Raw genomic sequence first — 24,827 nt, forward strand, 5'->3', positions numbered from 1 at the left:
GTCTAACAAGCTGGCACCCGCCATAGTGCTGCGCATTCTACTCTCTGCAGAAGAGTACTGAAGGTCTTGTTTCCCACTGGCTTCAGAATGCAGGCATCTTTTAGTCTTCTTCTTGTCCAGCTTGTGGAGGACAAGCATGATATCCTTTTGCTAGTTTCTGATTTTTTATTATGATGGTATGTTTTATAGCCAGGCTCCATGAAAGAGGGGCTTTTATTGTTGTGTGTTTGCTTCCTAAGAGTAAAATCTTTTTTTTTTTTTTTTTTTTTTTCGAGACAGGGTTTCTCTGTGGCTTTGGAGCCTGTCCTGGAACTAGCTCTTGTAGACCAGGCTGGTCTCGAACTCACAGAGATCCGCCTACCTCTGCCTCCCAAGTGCTGGGATTAAAGGCGTGCGCCACCACCGCCCGGCTTCTAAGAGTAAAATCTTAAACTTTTCTGAATACCCATTCTACACACAGGCAAGGGCACAAGGCCACTGTCTTGAGCAGTCCTGACTCACCTCTTTGTACCAGAGTGAGGCCTCACTCAGAGACTCTGTACTTGGATAACTTCTGAATTGGTGAAGCTGAGAACAGGAGTCTCTCATGGCATGTGTCACAAGTTGTACAGGACCTTCGTTGACTGGCACATGATCCGACTATGTATGATGCTTGAACAAAGATGCTAGGTTACGAAATCATTTGTTCCTAAAGCCCTTTCACAGTCGTGAGAGAAAGCTTGAAAAGGAAAAAGAGGTCGAAGACATTTGCCACAAGTTCAAAACAATTATTTCTCTTAATTTTTCTGTTCTTTGCCTAACTCTAGTGAGTCCATGTTGGCGGTTAGTCTTTTGAGCTAAGGCCATAGCAAATATTTTCTCATCATTTTTTCCCCTCTAACCATGCATAACCATGTCTTGGGTAAATCTCATGTTATTTTATGTTAATGGAAAATTATTTCTACCTTCCCCAAGTTTTATAACTTGCCGTACATTTTTAATATGTAACCCATTTTTTTTGTTGGGGTCATTTTTATGGGATAGGTTCCTAGAAATGAAATTGTGTCAAAGGGCGTAGCTCTTTATAGTGTATGTTTTCAAAGGCATTGTCCATTTTCACAGCCACACTTAATGGCTGCAAGCGGAGCTGCTTGGTGTCTGTTCATTTGTATCACAAGAAAATGGGTCATCAGCCTTTTCCCCCTTGCTTCCACACTGCTTGGAATGTCTTCAAATGGTAAGGAAGGCTTAACGTCCTTTAATGACTGTCATTCACTGTCATTCACACAGTCTCCGTAGGTGACTTTGTACGAATTGTAATCGTTTAAGGCGTTTTAGTTCCTCTTTATTTCTTTCTCCTCCTCTTTGCTGTTTTCTTCCCTCCCTCCTGGTTTAAACCGTGTTTTCTTGGCTGTGCTTAAGCCTCAGTACTTCTTGTTCTGTCTTTGTTGATGAATGAGTGTAATTGACCCCTGTTGTCTCTATTATACAACCCATGGCAATTTGTTTTTTATGTAGTACTTATTTTCTGAGCTGTCTCAAAACTGCCTAACAAAAAGAGCTCATTATCAGCCCAAAGGAAAAGAATTTTTAAATGACGGCATGAATAACAGTCCCTAAGAGAAAGGGGGAGGAGAAGTCTAAGCCATTCCAATTTTCAAGTAAATGAGTGAGTTTTAGGGTCAAGATAATTAATTGCTGCTTAGACGAAGCCCAGCAAGACTTGATTGTATCTAGAAATTATTAGATTAGAAATGGCTTCCCCACGGACACTGTTGCATTCTGGATGTGTAGAAGGACTGACTGCAGGTCCAAGATGGCACTGTGTGACACTTTGCAGCCCATTAGAAAGTGATTGTAGAAAACCCAGCTAAACATCTATATGTAACAACAGGGGTTGACGTCTACATCAGAAGATTTGATCTGAGCAGATACGAACCACAAAGAACACCCAAATGCAGTTCCTACAATTGCATGGATATCAGAAAATATTTTGTACCACTGGCTCAGTTGGTAAAGTGGTTGCCTCTCACATAGGAGGACCAAAGTTTTCAGTCTTTAGGACCCATGTAGAGGAACCAGGTATGCTGTGACATGTGTCCAAACCCAGCACTGCGGAGGCAGAATCAGGCAAATCCATGAGGGCTCTTTGGCCACCCAGCAAAGGCTGCTTGGTGTGTTCCAGGCCACTGGGCACTCCCCTCTTAAACAAAACAAAACCTAGACTGCACTAAGAAACAATAGCGAATGCTGTTCTTTATCCTTCAGACACATACATATTCCTTCATGAGTATTCACCATCTCAAACAGGCATGAAAACATTTTGCTGATCATTCACTTTGGATCTTCCAGGTACTTGCACCATAATCTCCCAAAGTTTTCATTTTCAGCATTGTGCGTGTGTGTCTGTATGTACAATCCTGTGGTGATGACTGGAAGCCAGAGAGAGCCTGGGGTCCTCTGGAGCTGGAGGTACTGAGAGGCTTGGCCTAGGTGCTGGGCACCCCCTTAGGTTCTCCAGAAGAGTAGCAAGTGCTCTCAAGCCTGAGCCCTCTCTCATCAACTTATCTTATCCATAAAGAGAATTAGCCAAGGAAGTAGCAGAATCCCGGGAAAGAGATTCTACATGGAAGCAAATGTTGACTTTATTCTGAGCTGGCAGGCAGTTGTTTTTAGTATGTGAAGCCCTGGTGGGGAGGGGAAACAGCAGAGGGGAGTGAGTTTTAATATGTAAATGCAGAAGGGAGGGCAATTAGAGAAGTAGAGTTTTAAGTGACAAAGCCCCCGCCCCCCTAAGAAAGGAAGGAAGCCGGAGTGTGAAAGGCCTTGGTACTGCCCTGCTGACTCAGAACAGAGAAGTGGCAGACCTGGTCCTCTCTGGTGGGAGGCTTTGGGGTAGAGGATTCTGCAAGGGGCTTGAGACACAAGTGTGCTGCATTTGATTGAAATGCTCAGAACTTCCCCCATGCGGCTTCTTTCTCCTGCCCTCCTTCCCCTCCTCCATAGAGGGTGTGTGTGTGTGTGTGTGCACAGACACATAATGTATATTCATCTTGGAAACATCATAAGATATTGGGGGAGATGAGAGCATCTGGATCCTAAATGAGAAAGGCCTAGCTGGGTAGGAGCACCCCACCTCATACATACACGGTGCAGTCACCTTGATGCATGGACCTGAAAGGATGCCTGTTTTACTTTTATTAGGAGGAATGGACAGGCAAATGTACAGCCGACTCCGATGGTGGTAGTATCACTGGTAACGCCACTAGTGCCCTCTCTTTGTTCAAATTCCCATAAAATAAGTGCTTAAGAGATTTCTGAACCATGTTTTAGACACAAGTGCCCCACATCTTTTCTCTCTCTCTCTCTCTCTCTCTCTCTCTCTCTCTCTCTCTCTCTCTCTCTCTCTCTCACACACACACACACACACACACACACATTCTCTCTCAGCTGTTCTGAGTAGCAAATCTCCCCATTATCAGGAGTCTCTCTAAGGCAGACGGTTGGTACCACCTTCCTTCACCGGGTTTCAGGTCCCAGGTAAGCATATGATAGACAGCACACCTAGCTCCCTTCCCGGTATTGAGCACATTCCACTTAAATGTTCCACTTCTTCATCATCATCAAGGAAGCTCAGAGCTGTGAAACTTGTGAAGACTTAAGTTTCCTATTATTTTCTCAAGATACTGATCCAGGCTGACTGTTGTCTGGAATCCAACTCAGCTAAGACCGTATGTGTTTCTTCCTTCACAGGTTACTTGGGCCAGGACTTTGACTGGGCAGACTATCACAAGCAGCATGGGGCAGAAGAAGCACCGCCCTTCTGCTTCAGAAATGTAAGACACTTTCTGTTTCTTCCCATTTGAAGTTGTAAATGCTATGTGCCCTATGTATTTGGGGAGGTTTTTTTTTTGTTTTGTTTTGTTTTTGTTTTTGTTTTTGTTTCTCCTGTTTGGTAATCAAGCATTTAGTACCACCTTGTGCAACAGGATCCCGGAACCATCATGGGTTTGACAGTTTGCATTTTATGCTGTGTGAATGATACCAGGCTGCTCTGATAAACTGGTTAACAAATGCCCAGTAGCTCCAACATGCTGGAGTTTAGTTCCTGCTTTTGGAAGAGGCAAGGATTGGATATTCTTTGCTCCTAAAGTTTATTAAAGTGTGTAATCCTAGGCTGGGAATGTGGTTTTGTGGTAGAATACTTGCTTAGAATGAATGGGTCAATTCCCAGCACTGAATAAGCTGGGTGTGGTAGTGAATGCATGCCTGTAATCGCAGCACTTTGTAGGTAAAGACAGGAAGATTAGAGGTTCAAGACCATTCTCTGCTACATAGTGAGTTTGCAGCTAGTCCAGGATGCAAGAAATCTTGTTTTCGATACATAGATAGATAGATAGATAGATAGATAGATAGATAGATAGATAGATAGATACTTTAGGAAGTGCTTTTGTTCCTAGTAAGATGCTGGCTGAGCGGCTTCCTGATACGCTTACATTAAACATTACATTGTTGCTATTGTCGCAGTATTTTAGTGACACAAACTAGAAGTAGATAAGTGAACTTGCTCAGTAGCAAGAAGTGGTAAAGCCTGGCGAAGCGGCGGCAAAATTGTGCTTTTAAGTTTCATCAGCTGTGGAGACTGTAGCGAGGGATGTGAACTGTTCTGTTTTAAATATAAAACGTGTGTCCCCAAATGTGTTCAGTGTACCAGTACTTAGGGAAGTAAATTCCGTGCACCGAGAAGAAATGACACACCCCTTTTGATTGAGACCTGCAGCTCCCATCCTGCATACAGGTTTGCTTCTGACCCTGTATCCCAGAGCTATACTGACTGGCTGTCCACCCGACAGGGATGCCTGTGTCTCAAGGATAGCAGAGTTCATAGGGCAAGAAAGGAAAGCATGGCTTCAGAGAAGCTTGTCTAAGCATAAGTCACACTGAGGTGATGAAACATTGAGTAGTTTGATTACTGGGTTCATGTGTACCCCTAAATACAGGGGAGCATCAGCAACAGAGTTGGAATTAAGGACTCCTTTGGCTAGAGGATGTTTTGGTTACTGACATTAGCATATAGGAGCAGTTTCTCTGCAACAGCTAACACTATGGGGGTGTGTTTTAAACTCTGTGATGGGGACAGATACGACTGTGTTCCTGAACCCCTTGAGGCTTATCAAGGCCATCGCCACATGACTTTGTACTATGTTGATGTCACTGTCTCAGAATCTACTGTCCTGCTTTCATGAAGGACTAGGGGGATAACCTGTGATGCCCCAAAACCTGTTCAAGGTTGTGCTTTCTACCCCACAAGAGAACTATTCTTGCCCTGACTCTAGCTTTGGAGAGAAAATTTTCACATCATTCCTTGGCTCCATTTTTAGAGTGTATTTTTCCCGTGGCAACATAGTTACACAAGAGAGCGAGAGACTCGGCGTAGAGGGAGCCCAGAGGTTAATGTTAGGTGTCTTCCTCACTCACTCCCCACCCTAACTACCTATATGTCTGTCTGTCTGTATGTCTGTTTGTCTATCTATTTATCTATTTCCAGCAGTATCTCTCTCTCTCTGATTTTTGCTAGAATGACTGGCCAGCAAGCCCCAGAAATCTGTCTCCCTCTCCCCAGGGCTGGCATTACTCATGCCGCCCCTCATGGCTTTCTCCGTGGATGTTGAGGATCTGAACTCGGGTCCTTATGCTTTCCTGGCCAACACTTTCCCTACTGAACCATCTCACTGGCCCTCTGACATTTTCCTTTTATCCAGGAGTGTCTACATGGCATTTCACTCTGAAGCAATTACCCACATACCAGGTTGTCTTTGGAGCTTCCAGGCTTCAGTCACCGAGATTAAATCTGGCTTAATGAATTTGCTGGTGTATTCATTAGGACTGCTTTTGTTTCTGGCTCCCCATTTATTTAATAGACAGGAGAGCTGTCTGCCTGCTGGCATATGCATTGCATACTGGGACTCGGCTGCATTTGTTAGCTTGCTACAAGTGCTCTTTAATGGAATGCTTATTATGAATTCATTTTTTAATCACGCATCTCATGTGCACGAGAGGAGAGCAGTGTGGAACTAGCTGCGTGGAAGACATTTCCCTGGGGATGTTTTAACAATCAGAGTTGGTTATAGGATGGATTGACATAGCCAAATGCTTAGTAAAGGAAACTCAGAGGTAACAGTTTTGTTATTGATCTTTTATAAATTACCCTCCAGCAATGAGAGGAAATGAAAAGAGGTTACGTGGTTGGAGCTTTTCCTTATTAAGTGAGATAAAATGCTTTTTAACTTCAAGGTTCTCCACACAGCCATCCAGCTGTGCCATCAGAAAGAGGATTCATATGTAATTGTGTGAATGAGAGAGGGTGACTTGTGTGTAGGGGGACCATTAAAGAAAAGAAAGAGTCCAGAGTAAACAGCCCAGCTTCTTGTTTCCAGAGAAACGTGCGGGGAAGGAGCAAATTGGCTGTTTTTAAGCATGCAGGACATAATTTTTGTTCTGATTACATAAGGATACAATTGCCTTTTCAACTGCTTTTATAAAAAGACACTTAAATCTAAATGACTCTGATTTCTATCCCCATAAGAATCACATAACGGTACGGTCTTTTATTGGTTTGAGGAATCTGTGGAGATGAGTTTATATGTTTCAAAGTGGCTATGTTTTTATAGTACTCTAGCATATTTGATTGCAATTTATAGTAGCTACTGTTTGGGGAAAGTCATATTTATTTGAGAGTAATATTTGGAGAGAGGTTTGCTGATAGCACCAAGAAAACTCGGACTGAACTGATCTTCCTGAAATAGCTATTTAACTCCAGACTGGGTATCGAGAACACTCACACGAGAGTTGTGGAGCATGAATAAAAACACCCAGGCATGTTTGGAGGGTGGGGCAAGCAGCTGGAAGAAGGGCCATGGACAATGTTCACATCTATAGTCACAGTATGAAGATGGTGACATATGGGACAACTGGCAATGTGGTGTGGGACTCTCTGCCTTGATAAGTCAGTATCTAGAGTCCAGGCTGATACAGATACTAGAAAGTAAGATAAAATTTCAGACAATGGAGAAGCAGGTAGACAAAGTCCAGAATCCTGTCCCATAAATGCCACCTGTATTGTTGGTAGACGCTTGAATCATCTAAGTCCCAGGAAGTCTGCAGTTAACCTCGGTGAGGCGAGAAGAACAGAGTGAGCCTTTAAGTTGCTTCTAAAGAGACTAAGTGTGTAGTTCAAATTCAGACAAGAAGATGGTTTGCTAAAACTGAAAACCGAAACAAAAGCAAAAGCCCCATGCGTAGCCTTGTGGGAAAATAGCACAATCCAGAGTTTCTGTGTCTTTGCATTTCCTGCATGCATGTTTCAGCTAAAGCATACAAAAGCTGGGAAAACCGCATTCCATCAGAGAAAGGAGAAAAGGAAAAAGAAAAGCAAAGAAAAACCCAGCATGATTCAGATGCTGGAATTAGCAGACAAACATTGCACGACCCTTACTGGACTGAAACCCAGTAATGGAAGGTATGGTTCTCACTGTGTGACGCCCACACCAGCAGCTATAGCGCCTCTTAGGGGCTCATTGGCAATACTGATTCTTTAGTTCTCTGCCTGTTTCCGATACACCCTGGAATTTGATAACACCAGGTGTAAAGGAAAGTATCTTTGTTGTGGACTTAAACATGGGACATAAAAGCTGCCGAAGCTAGAAGCTCTAGTGTTGAGAACAGTATATGCACGAAAGGAATTCATCAGTGAAATAGCAGGATGGAAATGGGAGCTACTGGCCTCGAATGTGGAGATTCGAGGAGGTACAGAGCAGAGAGGAAAGAAAAAATGGCAAGGAGGAATAAAGAAGACAAATGAATCTTAAGGAGCAATCTCCTGTGAGATTGGAGACCTAGAAGAAGTGACTGAAGGAAGGTAAAGACAGACAGCCACCTCCCATAGAGGATGTAGATGATGAAGAAACAGGAAGCACTGCTTAGCCTCACAGTGTACAGGGCTTGTGAGGAGGCTACTCCAGTGTGATGGGTGAGGGCTAGTTTTCATTGTCAACATGTCTTCCGTCTAGAGTCACCTGGGAAGAGGGTCTCAGTGATGGGTTTTCTGCATAGGGTTGGCCAATGGGAGGTTGTCTTGGTTGCCTTAACTGATGTGGGGAGACCCAGCCTCCTGTGAACAGTGTCATTCCCAAGGTGTGGGTCCTGGACTGAGTGGAGAAAGTAAGCAGGGGGAAATACACGCGCGTGCACGTATGCGCGCGCACACACACACACAGACACACACATTCAGTCCCTCTGCTTTAACTGTGGACACAATGTAATCAGCTCTTTCAAATTGCTGCTGCCTTGTCTTCCCAGATATAATGGGCCATGTGCTGGAATTGAGTTAAAAGAAATCCTTTCTTTCCTGAGTCGCCTTTTTCTTAGGATATTTTTTTATCACAGCAACATAAGCCAAACGAAGACCCACTAGGCCTCTATTGAAAATGAATTTGAAGATATCTATTAGAGCAACTGAATTTTGGAACACCAGTCATGCTGATGCTCCTGGGGAGTTATAGCCACTATTCACACGTGTGGGAATGCAGAAATGAGGAGACCGCTCTGCAAGCCAAATACCGGAAAAGTCTTAACACCCGTTTCCTGTATCACCCTACAACTCTGTTTCTAGAGAAGTGAAAATTTATTATGAAGGTTTAAGCTTGTTTCCCACTCCCCCATTCATGTGATCTCATCTGAACCCCTCAAACATGATGGCCTTTGGAGTGAAAATATCTAAAAAAAGCAATTACGAAAAGGTGAAGTCTTCATTCCATGTCACCTGTGTACTTATTGAAAGAATAGAGGGATGACCCATGGCCTGACAGAGGCTTCACACAGCCGTCTGTAAGTTACAGAAAGTGACCTCAGCAGGACCCAACCCGATGACAGCTTGATGTTGCAGTCTCAGCTTCTGGGACTTGGAGAAAACTAATTTTGGTTGTTCTGGCCACTTAGTCTGTGGCGTTTTGTTAAGGTAACCTGAACGGTTTCATGTACTTCTGACCACACAAAAAATGCATACCTGCAGGGTTGTAGCAACTTCATTTGTAATAACTAAGTTGTGGAGATGGTTCAGTGTCCTGTAACAGGCAAATGTATTGATGAATTTGATGATTTGTGGTGTGTATACATTGACTACTCATAGAATAAACTACATATGATTCTTGTGGGAATGGTCCTCAAATGCATTCTGCTAAGTGTCCTCGTTTCATTTCTGTCACTGCAATAAAAGATCTTGACAAACGCTGCTTAGGAGAAAGATTCTAGCTTACAGTCCATGGAAGTAGGGAAGTCAAGGCAGGGACTCGAGGCTGGCCCACTTTACTTGTACAGTTTAGAACAAAGAAAAACATCCCCTTTCCATGTTCTTTATTGGTTGTCCTCTACTACAGTTTATGATCCAGCCCACGAAATGTTGCCACTCACATTCGGGATACGTCTTCCCTCTGGGCCAGTAATCAAGACAGTTCCCCCACCCATGCTCTCCCTCAACCTGATCTGAATAGTTTCTCACTGAAGACACTCTCTCCAGTTCATTCTAGATGGTGGCAAGTTGACTTTTAAAACTGCCCATCAGCTAAGTGAAGGAAGACAGGCTCACAAGGTCTCATAGAATGTGATTCTTTCTAGTGATAATATAAAATAAATACGTGGAATTACAGAAACAAAAACCAGATTGCTGGCCACCAGGAGCCGAGTGTCGCGGACTTGCACAGGGCTAGTGCAAGGGTGTTTGGAGGCGGTAGGGAAGGGGCTGTTGTGCGTCATGACTGTAGTTGTGGGTGATATGGTTGTGTGCACTAGTCCAACAGCTTTATCTTTATAGACCAACCAGGGCAACCTGAACAGTGGATTTTGCTATATGTATTTGCTATGTGCATGCTTTGTGTGTGAGTGTGAGTGTGTGTGTTTCTAGTACTTGTGTATGAGTGTATGTACAGGCCTGAGGACAACCTTGGGTGTCATTTCTCAGCTGTGGTCCACCTGAAGCTCTCCAAGGGGGCCAGGCTGACTGGCTAGGAAGCTTCAGGGATCTGTTTATCTCCTCCTCAATGCTGGGATTACAAGTAAAAGCCACCACACCCTGAATTTTTTTTTTTTTACCATTGATTCTGGGGATTGAATTTGGGTCCTCTTGCTTACATGGCAAGTACTTTACTGACTGAGCTATCTTTCTATATTTCCCAGTGCCTAGTATATATAAATTTTTAAGTTAATTAGAAAAGTAAAGGCAAATAAGTAGTAAGAAAATAAAGACAATTTCAAATAAGTGAAATATAAGGAATTTGTCACCATCAGACCCATGCTATAAGCGAAAGGGCATCCTTTAAATGTCCTTTAAAAGAAAATGATACCAGATGGATACTCCATCTGCCTTGGGTAACACCCTAGGTATGATTTTAGCAAGGAATATAGAAGAGTAGAGAACTGATGTGTTTTAGAAAGCCCATAGAATTGAGGTTCTATTAAAGATAGAATGTGTCCATACTGTCATACATTTAGCAAAACGTCACAGGTGCCCAGTGTGTGTTAAGCACAGTTCTGATTCCTGATCTTTGCAGTAAAGAATGAATGGCCCTTTGCTCATGAGCAGTGGGGAAAACAAGCTTTTCTGTATCAGCAATAAGATGCAATTGTGTCTACTGTCTTCATTGACCAGTTCTGTAGTCGCCCGTTCTCTGCCTCTGCGAGCTGTTGGCTTAGGCCTACTTCTCTTTTTTTTTCAGGCAGCATTCAATCGGGGCTTCACAAAGAACATGAAGCTTGAAGCTGTGAACCCCAGGAATCCAGGGGAGCTGTGTGTGGCCTCTGTGGTCAGTGTGAAGGGACGATTGTTATGGCTCCATCTAGAAGGTATGTACAGTCAACTGCTGTTCGGGAGTACTTGGGGGGTCCTCTCCAGAGGATGGGGTACAGGAAGATTCAGCACTCTCATAAATGCCCCTCTTGTTACCCTTCTGTTTAAACAGATCTTAAATTATTCAGTGCTCTTAAATAAGTGAAACTAATCAAATACAAATTCATTCTGAGACGCTCATCATAACTAATAATTTCATGAAATGAGATGCTGGAAGATAATTATGTTTGGAACACACTGGTCTTTTTACATCTATGATTATAAAAGCTAATGTTGCAATTAAATTAATATGAGTCACTGAAAATGGTATTTGAGGTCTTGGTCATTATGAGAATAAAATGATAGATTTGCATTTTAATGTGGGCAATACCCTTCATTTTGTTTTCTTCTGTAGATGTTTAATTTTTCCTTAAATACTAACTGGAGGATGGCTTCTCTCTCCAAATACATTTAAGTTTTTTTTTTTTTCAGTGATGTTGAGACAGTTTTTTACAGATAGTTTATCTTCGAATATGAAGAAAATTCACAGTGTAATGTATTTTGTGAACAGAACGTTTTAGATTTAAGTACAACATTGTGTCTTCCATGTGTCGCATTTTGAATTAGGAGTAATTAAAGTAGATTTAATCTCTAAGGATTTCCAATCTTTTCAAAACATAATGACAGAACTCTGATGTTTGATGCATATACAAAACTGTAAGAATAGAGAAGATTATGAAAGACCTCAAGATCTCGTGGCGTATGTTTAGTTAACATCTTATGACATGTTCCTGTCACTATGTGTCCTAGTTACTTTTCTATTATGATGATAAAACACTGTGACCAAGGCAATTTATAAAAAGATGGCATTTAATTGAGCTTGTGACGTCAGAGGGTTGGAGACCATGATTGTGGCATAAAGCCTACGGCAGGAACAACTGAGAGGTCACACCTTGACCTACAGTCATGAGGGAACAGCGGAAATGGCAAGAGTCTTTTGAAACCTCAAAGCCTACGCCCCGGAATACACTTTCAACAAGGCCACACCTCCTAATTCTTCTCAAACCATTCTAGAAGCTGGGGTCTGTGCTCTTTACGAGGACATTCTAATTCAAATTACACTATTGGAAAAGAATGTGCGGAAGAAAGGGCTTGGATTGGTACTAATATCATGTGATCCTTATCTCATTTGGAAGCAAATCTGAAACCTGCAGGCCGGGTTTTCAGAGTAGTTCATATTCTCATAAACATTATAGTCAGGTAGACTGGAAGCTGTGCAACACGGTCATCTTAGGTGCCATTGTGTCGCTAATTTCCAGATAATGATGTAAACATTGTGTCATTTAGGCATCAAAATCCATCTGAATTCAGTGAAATTCTGAGAACGGGGTTTGCTTTGTGGATTCCTAGTGAATGGCTTCTGCCTGGAAGCCATCAAAACAAAGTCACAGGCAAAACCGTGACACTTTTACAGTCACAAAGGGGACACCTTTGGTTTTGCTGCTACTTGTAGACTCAGGGCAGTTGCAGCTGGAGACACAAGATCACGCCCGTGGCCTCTGATCACTGACTTAACTTCTGACTGTGTGTGTTGAGCTACACTAATGAGACTCTGCCTTAACTGCGAAACAGAAACGGTGACGTCGGAAGCCATGCTTCCTCTTTATTATTTAGCACATTATGGTTGAGATCCCGTGGCTGTCATTATTTATTTAGCACTTTCTCCTTTCAGTATACTTTGCAGCTGTTAATTACCTAACACAAACAGCAGTAAGAGTGTCCTGATTTTTTATAGCTGGAGAAAGCAGCTAAGCCATTAGGATCTGCCTGCGGTTCATTTCCACTGCTCTTGACATTTTCGGGTGCTTAATTCACTAGATGCTGCAACTTCCTCCTTCTTGAAGGAGAGTGATGAGCAACATTTAATGCATATTTAAACATTTTTCAGCCATATTTTTTTGTTGTTTTTCTGATCTTCTCGATATACAAATTTTGGGTTTTATTGGGGAAAAAAAATCCAGTCTTATTATTTTTTTTTACAGTGCTTCATGTAATAATGAAAACTAGGAAGCAAAAATTCAAAAAAGAATATCCATTTTCCAGATCTGTTTTTTAAAGTGCTTCTAAACAATTGGTCAAATATTTTCTAATGACTGTTGAGTATTATATGGCATTATTGGTTAAAGGCATGCACCTGTTTCTTTACTTAAAAGCTATTGGCTGTGAAAGTGTGAGAACCAACATTTGGATGCTGAGTGCCCATGCGAATAGTTGCTATGGAGTGTCCCTGTGATATCAGGGCTGGGAAGGCAGAGAGGGGTGGATCCCGGGGCACTCCGGTTAGCCAGTCTAGCTGTACTGCTGAGCTCCAGGTTCAGTGGAGAGACCCTGTCTCAACGTAAGATGGATAGCGATTAAGTAAGCCACCGTACACTGCCCTTTGGCCTCTATGTGTGCATATACATGTGTGTGGGAGTGTGCTTATGTGTGTCTTACGTCTACACACACGTGTGGGAGTGCGCTAAGGTGTGTGTGTACATACACACACACACACATAACCACACCCCCGTCACACGCATGCACACAACATATATTAAATTCCAGACCATCTTCTTGGGTTTTGCTTGAATTTTATTTTAGTTTTGTTTTGTTTAGGCTTTGAGCTTAGAGGTCCTTTTACCTTCTAAAGTGACAACTCTGTGACACTGATTTCTCTTCATTTTATAATTTTATCTGCATACAGCATCCCTGTCCTCAGTCCTGGGAACAAAATGGTAGCGCTTCATTATGGTCGCTTTGTGGCTATTAAATTACTTTATAGGGTAATGATTATTCTGATTACAGGCCATTTATTTGACACTTTGAATTTATAAAAGTCTTTACAACAATTTTATTAGTTATTTTAATGCATTAAATCAGTTTGAAGTCTTTTCAGTGCATGCTTGATTGACCTCTTTTAGGTAATTAAAATGATCATTTCTAGTTAATATTTGACTCCTTCAGAAGCCGGATCATTCTTTAAGTATCTTTAGAAGGTCCTTTGTTAAAAAGAAATCAATGAATAAAGTATATGAGATTAATGTAATATTTTTAGTTCACACTGGCAAAAGATTCTAATTCTCACAAACCACTGACTTGAAGGGAGACATAACAGGGCTGAGCGTCTCGCGATGAACCCTGCGCTGCTTGCTCTCGTCTCATTATTCCAGTGTAGGTAATCCTATCTGAAGCTAGGAACGCTCTCCTTAGACAGCCCCCACTCTCCGTTGTGATGTTCCCAGCATTGCAGCTGTGAGCTGGACTGTGTACTCACCAGTCAGCCATCTCACAAATGGGTGAACCTTACCCCAGGTCACTTTCTTGTGCAGCAGATGTGGCCTGGTATTGTCCATGGTTTCATGGCTCTTTTGTCCTTAAGTGGGGTCAGATCATTGTGTTGCCTTCTGCTGCCTCTCTTGTCTCACCTTCTTTCTCATCATGCTTTCTTTTGTACGCATGATGATGTATAAGTTGCCAGTCCCTATCCCACATTTCTGCTCTTTAGGATTTTGAATATTTGGTTGTACGTGGGATTCATATCCAAATGTGAAATCACATCACATTTCTGATGGGGGGGGTGGGGAGAGGGAGAGAGAAAAGGGAGGGATCTGAAAGTAACTTTATGTATTATTTTTAATAGACTGTACAAAATAACCAAACTGCCTACTGGGTAATTTCTTCATGAAATGTCCTAATGGCACTCTGAAAAGTTCGCATTTTAGATCATTTTGTGTTGGGGCTGTGTGGATTAAGGGTTGTGTACCTGTATATCCATGGTAGAACTTTATTGCATGTTTCGTGGGAGACCCAGTGGTACTCAGCTCACATTTTCAGTGACTAAAACAAGAAACTTTTCAAGTGTCTGGGAATACGGTGTTAAATTAATGACCATCACTGCACAACCTCACCAGTATCCATTTCCAGAACTTTCTTATCTTCAGATGGAAATTTGGTTACCCATTACGCAAACTCCCATGGATTTCACTACAGCCCTTGGCACTGCTCTTCTAACTGTCTCTATGAACTTCCTATAAGCCCCATGTGGGTAGTCCTACAGTATTTATCTAAAGATAGTTTGGTGCAGGATTTGCTTTTCTGCTTATATCCTATTCCATAAAGATTTGCTCTTTTGTCCTTTTGCCTGCATATGTGTAGCAGTGGGCATGTATGTATGTCCATATGTTTTGGGTGCAGATTTGTGTGTATGCACATACGTATGTGTGTGTGCACACAAGCATGTGGAGACTGGAGATTGATGCTGATCTGCTCTCCACCATACATACTGAGGCAGGGTCTCTCACTTAAACCCAGAGTTCCTAATTCAGCTAGGATAGTTAGCCAGAGGAGCTCCCCTGCCTCCTCTGCCAGTGTGTCAGGATTACAGGCAAATGTACCTGGCCAGCTACCATTTCTGTGAGTGGTGAGTCTGTATCTTTGTCTGTGTGGTCCTTGTCTGTATATGGTCTTTGTGCTTGTGTGGCAAGCTCTTTGCTGGGTAATTCATCTCCTTAGCCCTATCTTGTCTCTTTGATCTTCATAAACCTGGCCACTTCATTGCCAAGATTATTAAAATGTGAGAGCTCATGATAATTCAGAGTTAAAACTTGAGTTGTAACACTCCTTATTCCCAAAAATATAGACGCAATACTTCTTCGTTTTATCCCTGCCACTTAATTTTCTTTCGTGGAATTGTTATTTGTTAGTCAGTCTTTGACCCAAGCAGTTATAATCTGGGCGTCGCTGGGTGTTGTTGATGTGGGGAAGTCAGAATGAGCATTCTCTTCAGTCATCCGGCCTCTCTCTGGCAGCTTTGCTGGTGGCATTTGTCCTCATGATCACAGAATGGATGCTCTACCTTTAGGTACCATCTCAGCATTGCTGGTAGGAGAAACATAGAGGTAATAGGGCATATCAAATCTGTCTGGTTTTGATTTTCTTGGAAGCATCTCCCGTGACATAAACTGCAATTTCACTGGCTAGAGCTAGAATATGTGACCATTACAGTTCCCAGTAATTTTGTTTTTGATTTCTGCTGGAAGAGATGATAAGTAATTTTTGGATCGCCAGTCTGGAGTGGCACATTTATTAGATTCACAAGTCACCGTGCCACATTTACGACTTGTCGTTAATTGGAAATGCTGCACGATCTGCACGAGAAGGTGCTGAGGACAGAGATGGCCAGGGGACCCATGAAAAGTATTCTGTTAAATGGTACCCACATATAAGTGAGAGAGAAGGGATCAGGTACAGTTACAGATGGAATCATGAGGGGGAAATAACCTATATTTGCATTCCTTCTAGCCAATAGCTCTGCCCTGCATTGCTGTATTCTAAAGTCCAGGGCTTGGTGGCCTTGATCTTGATTTTAAGACTTGATGATGCTCTTGATTTTATCACTGTAATTTCTTGACTATAACACTGCTTTATGGGGTTAAAGGAGCAGAACACTCACTGATCTTTGGCCATTCCCTTTCCTGTGTTTGATCCCAGGTATCCAGTCTTTAGTGAAGTATTGAAGCAGATAGACTGAGGGACCTAGAATCATAGCAAAGGGACCTAGAATCTCTGATGCTATAAAGAACAGGCCATTTAAATTAAAGGTCAAGAAAGTAAGTCTATGGATGCTCTGGCATCCTGTGGTGTGTAGGGTGTGCACCAAGAGAGTTCTTCATCGAGCACAGCCCAGAGAAAGCTAAAAATTGACACCCTGTGTCTATATCACAGTCAACAAGAGTCCACATATTTGCAACCCTGCCGGGATCTTATACTTCCAAGTCCCTGGGAACTGGGCCTGGAACCTGCATATTCAAGCCCCATTTCTAGGTGCTTCATATGAACACTAAGTCACCATCCACACTAGTTAGTCAGACTGGCCAGGTAGCTTTGGTTCTGAGAGACTTGTTTGAGCCACCTCCTATTTTAGAAGACAGTGCAGAAAACAGCATCTTATGCATTTCCATCATTTGTGGGAAAACCGGTAGTTAATAAACATTTATAAACACTGCACAAATACAGTAAAGGCAAGTACAAATATGAAATAATTATCTTTTAAGCCAGCCTGGGCAGCTCGCACAGCTCTATAAGGAGGTATGGACTGTGTGTATTTTGGAGAAGGCACTGACATAGATCAGACCATGAGAGCAATCATAATAGCTTTCAGGTAGATGAAAAAGTCGGTGCCAAGGCATGATCTTTCGGGGAAGAGGTTGTAAATACAGCCAGATTCATGTTGTTCCGGAAGCTAATGCTTGGACAGTCAGGTTTGTGGGAGCTCAGGCTGGCTCTAAATGGAACTGAGGTTATGTTGCTGTTAATGACAGACTGGGGACACCTCTCTTGAAGGCTTTGCAAAGGAACCATGTGTGTTGGGGGAGGGGACACTTCAGATTCTGTCATTGGGATGAGAGTGACTCTCGATGAACGTGCACCTGTTGCCACCAGCCTGCAGAGCCTGGCCTGACCTTTCTGCTTGTGTGGTAACCATAGTAATTCCACTAATAAGATAAGGGCCTTCATAAAAGAAGGAGCTTGGTATGCCACCCCTAATGAAATGAAAATAGGAAATGAACCCTTCTCAAGTGCCAGGTGTAAGTCTCACATCTTTGCACACAGACTCACTGCTGCTGCTTCTCTTCTCTACCTCAGATTGCATGTCTTGAAAAAGGGATAGAGAAGTCCCTGTTTTCAGCATTGTTCAGAATTGTGGGAAAAGCCCCTGGTTTTCAGGATTATTGTGAACTAAACTCATGGAAAATAGCTGGCCTGTGGGACGTACTATGAATGTCTTCCCTGTGGAGTGTGTTTCCTTCTATGTGTACACACATATGTATGAGCATGCACACATATGCATGTACGCATACACACAGACCCACAGACAGTCACACATATATATGCATGTACAATTGTATACACATAGGTATACATGCATGTGTACATACAGTCACACACACACACACACACATACACACCACTCCCTCAGTTCCATTTGTACTGTTTTCTTTCATACTGTGTATGTCCTCTGACCTTAATCTTTTCTTCCTTGCTGACCACAGTTCTGTTCTCTCTTCCTTAGGAGTTTGACTCCAAGGCTGACAAAGACATGCTCCAAAGGCTCCTTTGTTGCTTGGCATTGCAAAGGGACAAGCACAGCAGGTCACAGCTAGGGCTCCATCCATCACCTGGTTCTGGTTGCTTTTCCCTCATCTTATGTTTTCTCTTTCCGCCTCATCCTTAAGTTTGTCCATATTTGCCGTGTCCTTTAACTTTGACAAAGAACTTTAACCAAAGTGAAGTTGTTCCCTTAAACATCGCTTACCTTTTCCCCCATCCCAGCGTTTAAGGAAGATGAAGAGGTTGCACCGATTCTATTACTGAAGTAAATGAAAATCATTACTTGTATCATGGTTGGCTCTGAGGTTTCCTCCCCTGGCATCCCTCTTGCCTGTGGTACCCTCCACTCTCTCATTCACTGGTGCTTTCTCTCTCTTGTGGCTTGCTGGAAGTGACATAGCAAAATATCTGTGGGACCTTGGCAGAATTGTGCTCCTCACTAAAGTGTCCTGCCAACCCATCCCCCGTGTCATCCCAAAGTTCCTGCATTTAAACAGATCACTGTCTCTGAAGTAGCCTGTGGCATTGACTAGATTGAGCTGCAAGGCAAAGTTCTAGCAATCACACAGGCAAACAGAGTCTTGGGACATATGATGGCAGGCCAAAGGCTACAGGAGGTGGGAAATCGTTTCTAAGTTTTCTACATGATTCATACAAATTTAGATGCTTGTAAATTTGCCTCAGGACTAACAAAGTTCTTCTTTTATCAGTGGTTTCTTTTTATTTTCTTGGATGGTAACTTGCATTTTATTGATTTGAACCTGATGGCAAGACAACATTTATTCACAAGATGCTTCTCCTCAACTATGCTGTGTTGTTATTTTCTGGGAGATTGCGCAGGCTGTTTGTAAGAAATAACATCCACAATGGCCCAAAACCCACAAAGTATCTTGGTTTAGACTATCTTTTCTCGGGTGATACCATCATTAGTATTTCATATTTGCTCTCATATTTATTTCGTGCACACATAATTATCTGTGTCTTCACCCCTTGAAAACAGCATCACGTGTTTATACTCATGGGTCCAGCCTGTCTTTTCTCACTCCACAGTACATCTCAGAGATCATTACACTAGGTTTTTAAATAGCTGCAGAACGTTCCATCACTTGAATATACCCGATATTATTTGAATACTTTCCTGTGGAGGGACTCTCTGCTTCCCTATGGGAAGATGGTTCTTCTAGACAAGATTGAGAGAGTGAAAGTGATACAGACGAGATGCAGCTTAGACAGAGGCAGAGCTCAGGTCTTCTCTATAAGGGCGTTTTATTTTCTTTTCATAAAGATTTTGATTCATTTTTCAAGAATTTCATGCAGCGTGTTCTGCTTGCCTATGAAGCGACAGATATTGCCTTGCGTCTTTGGTGAAGTGCCTAGGTTTGCCTCTAGAATCCCAGCAGTACCTGAACAAGTGAGCAAAGAGTCCTGGACATGTGCATCATTTTATGAAGCTGTTGGGTCTCCAGGCTTGGAAATAATAGCTTTCCCTTAAAAGGTTATCTGGATTCTGGCCAGATGTATGTACACTTATGCAATTATCACAGCAATTGATAAGGCCGATAAAAGGAAATAAGCCTTTGCTATTCAACCTCCAGAACGGGGTTTAAAAGATGGGGTCAGGAAAAATTTTCTGGGTGATACCCATATTGCTTTCTTAAGCATGTATTCTCTCTCTCTCTCTCTCTCTCTCTCTCTCTCTCTCTCTCTCTCTCCCCCCTCCCTTAGTGTGGCACATGTATGTGTGGGATATGCACACACTCCACTTGCTCCCATTCATCTTACTGACAGCTTGGGAGGGACTTTGGTGCCTTCCTCTCCTTGCTCTCCTCCGTATTTCCTTGAGACATGGTCTTTCATAGAATCTGGAGCTCGCCATTTTGACCAGGCTGCCTGGTTCGGCAAGGAAGCTCTGGATTCACTTCCCTACCCTCATCCGTGCGGAGCTGTGTTATGAACAGCTGTGCTCAGCATTTGATGTAGATGCCAAGGAACCAAACTTAGGTCTCATGCTTGCAGGGCAGGTACTCATACTTCTCAGCCACTTTGCTATTCTACCTTATTTCAAAGATGCCCTTAGAGGCAAGATTTACAGTGGAAAAAAAGCAGGACTGTAAGTTCCTTGAGGGAATAAAAATGGCTTATACCAGCCGGGCGGTAGTGGCGCACGCCTTTAATCCCAGCACTTGGGAGGCAGAGGCAGGCAGATCTCTGTGAGTTCGAGACCAGCCTGGTCTACCAGAGCTAGTTCCAGGACAGGCTCCAAAAAAAAAAAAGGCTTACACCTCTCAGCTCATCAGTAATTGTGTAACTGGGTGGGGAACACGATGAAAGAACCCTAAAGCATGCTAAAGACAGCCATAGCAACATATTAATATATGATTATACAGAAGTTTATATATTCAAGCATCAATATGACATAATGCTTGAGCCAACAGAACATGGGTGGCGGGACTTATGTGGTCAAGTTCACTCTATCCGTCCTTTTGAAGTACTTCTTTGAATAACCTAGAAAATCTTATCTGTGGCTAAACGCAATCTAAAAATGATGGATAATTTAACCTTTGGGAAAATGGTTGTAACACTAGAAACCGATACTAATTTAATCTGGAGGCCAGAAGACAAACTTTACTATTGTTCTTCAGGTCTGACCACCTTATTAACGTTTGAGGCAGTGTCTCTCATTGTCCTGGAATTTAGGGATTTGCCTGTCTCTGCCTCCCTCAAACTAAGTGCAAACAGGATCCACCCTGCCTGCCTGTAAAAACCAAAACCTGGACTTGGGGGCTGAAGCACTTTACTGACAGCACATTTTCCATTCATCAGTCTGTTGACTTAGTATTAAATTAAAACACTCACTTATTAAGTCATGTGCTCACGTTTCCCAATGGCGTCCAAAGGGGTTGTGAGTCATGGAACTAGCAGCTGGAGTTGGGGCTGTTTTGTGTTTGGGTCTTGGTGTTTAGCTTCTTGAAGTTACAGGAGTTGGGACAGGCAGGTCAGGGGGGAATCTGATTTCAAATTCAGTAGATACGGTGTAATAACATGGCTGCCTGGTGGGGATTACAGCATTCTTTTCATCTTAAATATCGGCAAGGACACTAAGGCAAAGCAGATTCAGAGTCTCCAGCTGTTAGAAGATCTCTTTTCTTACCTGTTAATTCTTAGTTTGAGAGTTTATCCTTCCAAGTGCTCTTTTTTTCTTGCTATTTGATTTCATGTAGAATTTTCTTTTGCTCACCAGTGGAATATGTTCCAATTTTGTCCTCCATATCCAAGTGTGCTTGATATTTCAGCTGCCATTGATATTTCTGGTCTTTTCTTAGAATCCCCCAGCTGTGGTGTTGGCTTATCATAGGCCATAGTTGTAATTAGGAAGCAGGATGTGGTAGTTAGACGTATCTCCTGAAAAAACAGAAGATATTCCTACAGGAAAGTATTTAGTGTGACACAGTTAGGACCTGCAGGTCACAAATGGAGCTGAAAGATGAACGAGTCTAGGGCCTGGGAGATCACTTAGTTGGGAAGGTATCCACTACAAAAATCAAGAATCTTCATTTGATCCCCAGGAAAAAATACTAGTGTAATGGTGTGTGTGTTTAATCCCAGCATGAGAACACAGAGGCAGGTGGATTCCTACGGCTCACTGATGGGACTACTGAGGATCTCAGGGCCAGAAACCCGATCTTAAAAACTAGGCTACAGGTGTGTGTGGCCTGAGAAATGACACTGGAGGTTGACCTTTTGCCTCCACATGGATGTGCACTCTATTTGCATACACATGCGACTGCACATACACAAATATAAATACACAAATACATATACCTACACAAAAAGAGCCACTCCAGTCAGCGCCGAGAGGCAGGCACATCCTCTTAGGAAACTGCCTTATCTCTAGTCTGTTCCTAAACAGTGGTTCTCCTGTAGCTGTTGCTTTTGGCTGTAATGTTTGCTTTTATTTCGTTGACAGTTACTCTTTGCTTGGCGTGGAACAAATTCTGTCATGGTGGCTTACAAGCTGTACCACATGTCTTTGATTTCATAGCTACTCTTAGGAAAGGGGACATCTGCTCCCTTTTTGAGCGTATCTGGCTCTGATCCAGTTTTTCCGAGCATCCTTCTTCCCTCCCCACTTTTAGGGCAATCTATATCTTTTTTCCCCAACTCCTATTTTATTTGAACTATCTCAGATTCTCACCATTAAGTAATTTCAGCATTTGTGCCCATCTTAAGAGTACACACTCTACAAGCCTTCCTTTATACTATTATCATTTTTAAAAACATTTTCAGGAATGCATTTCTCAGTCTTAGGGATGCTTTCGTGTGTGTGTGTGTGTGTATGTGTGTGTGTTTCCTTCTGTTTCTTTTTAATACCCATTGTATTGGTTTCTTCCCTTTGCAGGTCTGCAGACTCCAATTCCAGAGGTCATTGTGGATATGGATTCCATGGATATCTTCCCTGTGGGCTGGTGTGAAGCGAATTTTTACCCCTTGACCACACCGCACAAAACAGTCTGTAAGTGTAGCCCAGTGCATTGAGATTACGAAGACATAGTATCCATAATCTTGGTGAATAAATGGGTGATTTGGTACACGAGGTGGTGAAAATCAAGTTTCTAGGTGTTCTAAGGATGGCCAGTATTATTACTGTCTCAGTTATTCTTTAAGTGCTGGTATCAAACAGACATTTGGACTGTTTTTATTTTGTTTTATTTTGGTGTTTCAAGACAGGGTTTCTCTGTACCTTTGGAGCCTGTCCTGGAAGTTGCTCTGTAGATCAGGCTGGCCTCAAACTCACAGATATCTGCCTGCCTCTGCCTCCTGAGTGTGGGATTAAAGGTGTGTGCCACTGCCGCCTGGTAATTTGGACATATTTTTATAGGTGACAGTAAGGAGTCTATGCAATTCACTGTTTTAATTGGGAAAGCTTAGATTAGACATCATATTTTTTTATTTTCTTCCTTCCTATTTTTGATAAAGGGTCTTACTATGTAGCCTTGGTTATTTTCTTTGTAATTTTTGCATATGTATGAATCTGTGTGTGTATATATGTACTTCTCTCCAGGTTCTCCATTAATATTTATCTCTAATAAACGGTTATCACCTTTATAAAAAGGTAGACCTTAGCTTGATTTATATGCTACGTTTGTGTTGTTAATCGATCTTGACTCAGATAATTCTGCATTTTCTATTATCAGCATATTTTTCCCAAGGTAGGATCTCACTATGTAGCTTTGACTGTTCTGGAACTCATTATGTGCACCAGACTGGACTCAAACTCACAGAGCTCCAGCTGCCTCTGCCTCCTGAGTGTTGGGATTAAAAGCTTGCACCAGTATGCCCAGTGCAGCATCTGTTTACACTAATCAAGTCTCTACAACTACTAGAGTCTGTTGGATAAGAGTTCAAGTTTGCCTCCTTCGCAGCACAGGGTCTGGTGAAGGAACGGATGCAAATGCTGGAGTTGGAGAGACAGCTCAGTGGTTAAGAGGATGTACTTGCAGAGAGCCTGTGTTCAGTTCCCGGCACCACGTCAGGCAGCTTAAAACTGCCTGTGCCCCCAGCTCTAAGGGATCCGGCACCCTTGACTGGACTCACATGCACGCAGCCCCACACAGACACACTTGCATAATTAAAATTCAACAAGTCTTCAAAGAAACAGTAGCAGAGTGCTCTCATCTCCCCAGGTTATTTTTTGCTCGTGGACTTGAATATCTGACCAGGCACATGGGGGCTAGCTATCGCCCCCGCCCCCAATTCAGCATTTTCTTTTCATTAAGGTTGATTTAGGGGCATGTAATTTTGACAGTATTCTTCGCCTTATCACAATTTCTGTTGAGTTTGCAGCAGTTTATCTTGATGTGTGTTTATGTGCAGTACAATATGTGCTCTCTTTATCTTCCTTATTAAAAGTGCCCTTTAAAATAAAATAGTCAGGAGAGTAGTGATAAGATTAAATGTACTTACAAATTTTTCTTGCTTGATAAAGCTATATCTGTTTAATGCTAGGAGATATTATGTAAATTTTGTGACTTGACTTCAGCAGCTTTTTAGTTATAAGAATAGGCACAGGACTCATCTTAATAAAAATTAATATTATATTTATTATATTATATATTATTATTGCATATTGTAATAAATGATTAAGACTTTGTCTTAAAAACCATCCTCATTATTTAGATGCTTAAATGACTTCGAGAAATAATTCCTGTCCCATTCAGAAATAATGGGGAACTGGGGAAGCAGCTCTGTGGAGACAGGGCATACCTATGTGGCTACTACCCTAAAGCCTGGTCTCAGGCCCAGTGCTGTGCAGGTTGGGTGTGGTGGTAACCCCAGCACTTTGGAGGGGGGTCCTGGAGGATCAGACATTCAAGGGTGCTGGTAACTGCATGTCCAATTCTGGCCTGCATGAGGCCCTGTCTCTAAATAAATAAAACAGGGTACCCTTTTACACTAAGCCATTAGAAAAGAACTAACCTCACTAACGATCTCATTTTCACTTTCTTTTCCTATTTTACAGCAGAAAAGAAGAGAAAGATTGCAGTTGTACAGCCGGAAAAACAGTATGTTATTTTTTTCCTTCTCCCTGTCCCACCCAAACTGCATGCTTAGCTACAAAGGGCCTGAGTGGTTTCCTTGGGGCATTAGCTGACAATCATCTCATCATTGATAGAGACAGCTCATATTCCTTGTGTGGTTATTATGTGTAAAGTGCAGAGCCCTGTGGTTTTTCTCATATTTTATTCTACATGGATGGAAATGACTGTCCCTGGTACTGATGCTTGGTGGCCTCATACAGCAAGTGTACTTTATAGATGGG

At 42.4% G+C, this 24,827-nt stretch overlaps 1 protein-coding gene across 1 annotated transcript in view; it reads left to right on the top strand.

Moving 5' to 3' along the window:
* The window catches only part of Sfmbt2 (Scm like with four mbt domains 2), a 181,748-nt gene that overhangs the window by 118,491 nt on the left and 38,430 nt on the right, over window positions 1-24,827 (top strand). Inside the window, exons 10-13 of the mRNA XM_057787878.1 lie at window positions 3,733-3,815; window positions 10,749-10,875; window positions 22,407-22,520; window positions 24,528-24,570. Coding sequence (XP_057643861.1) covers window positions 3,733-3,815; window positions 10,749-10,875; window positions 22,407-22,520; window positions 24,528-24,570 — 367 coding nt within the window. The remainder of the gene's footprint in view (window positions 1-3,732; window positions 3,816-10,748; window positions 10,876-22,406; window positions 22,521-24,527; window positions 24,571-24,827) is intronic.

The sequence above is a fragment of the Chionomys nivalis genome, chromosome 13, assembly GCF_950005125.1.
Source record: "Chionomys nivalis chromosome 13, mChiNiv1.1, whole genome shotgun sequence".
Taxonomy (NCBI): domain Eukaryota; kingdom Metazoa; phylum Chordata; class Mammalia; order Rodentia; family Cricetidae; genus Chionomys; species Chionomys nivalis.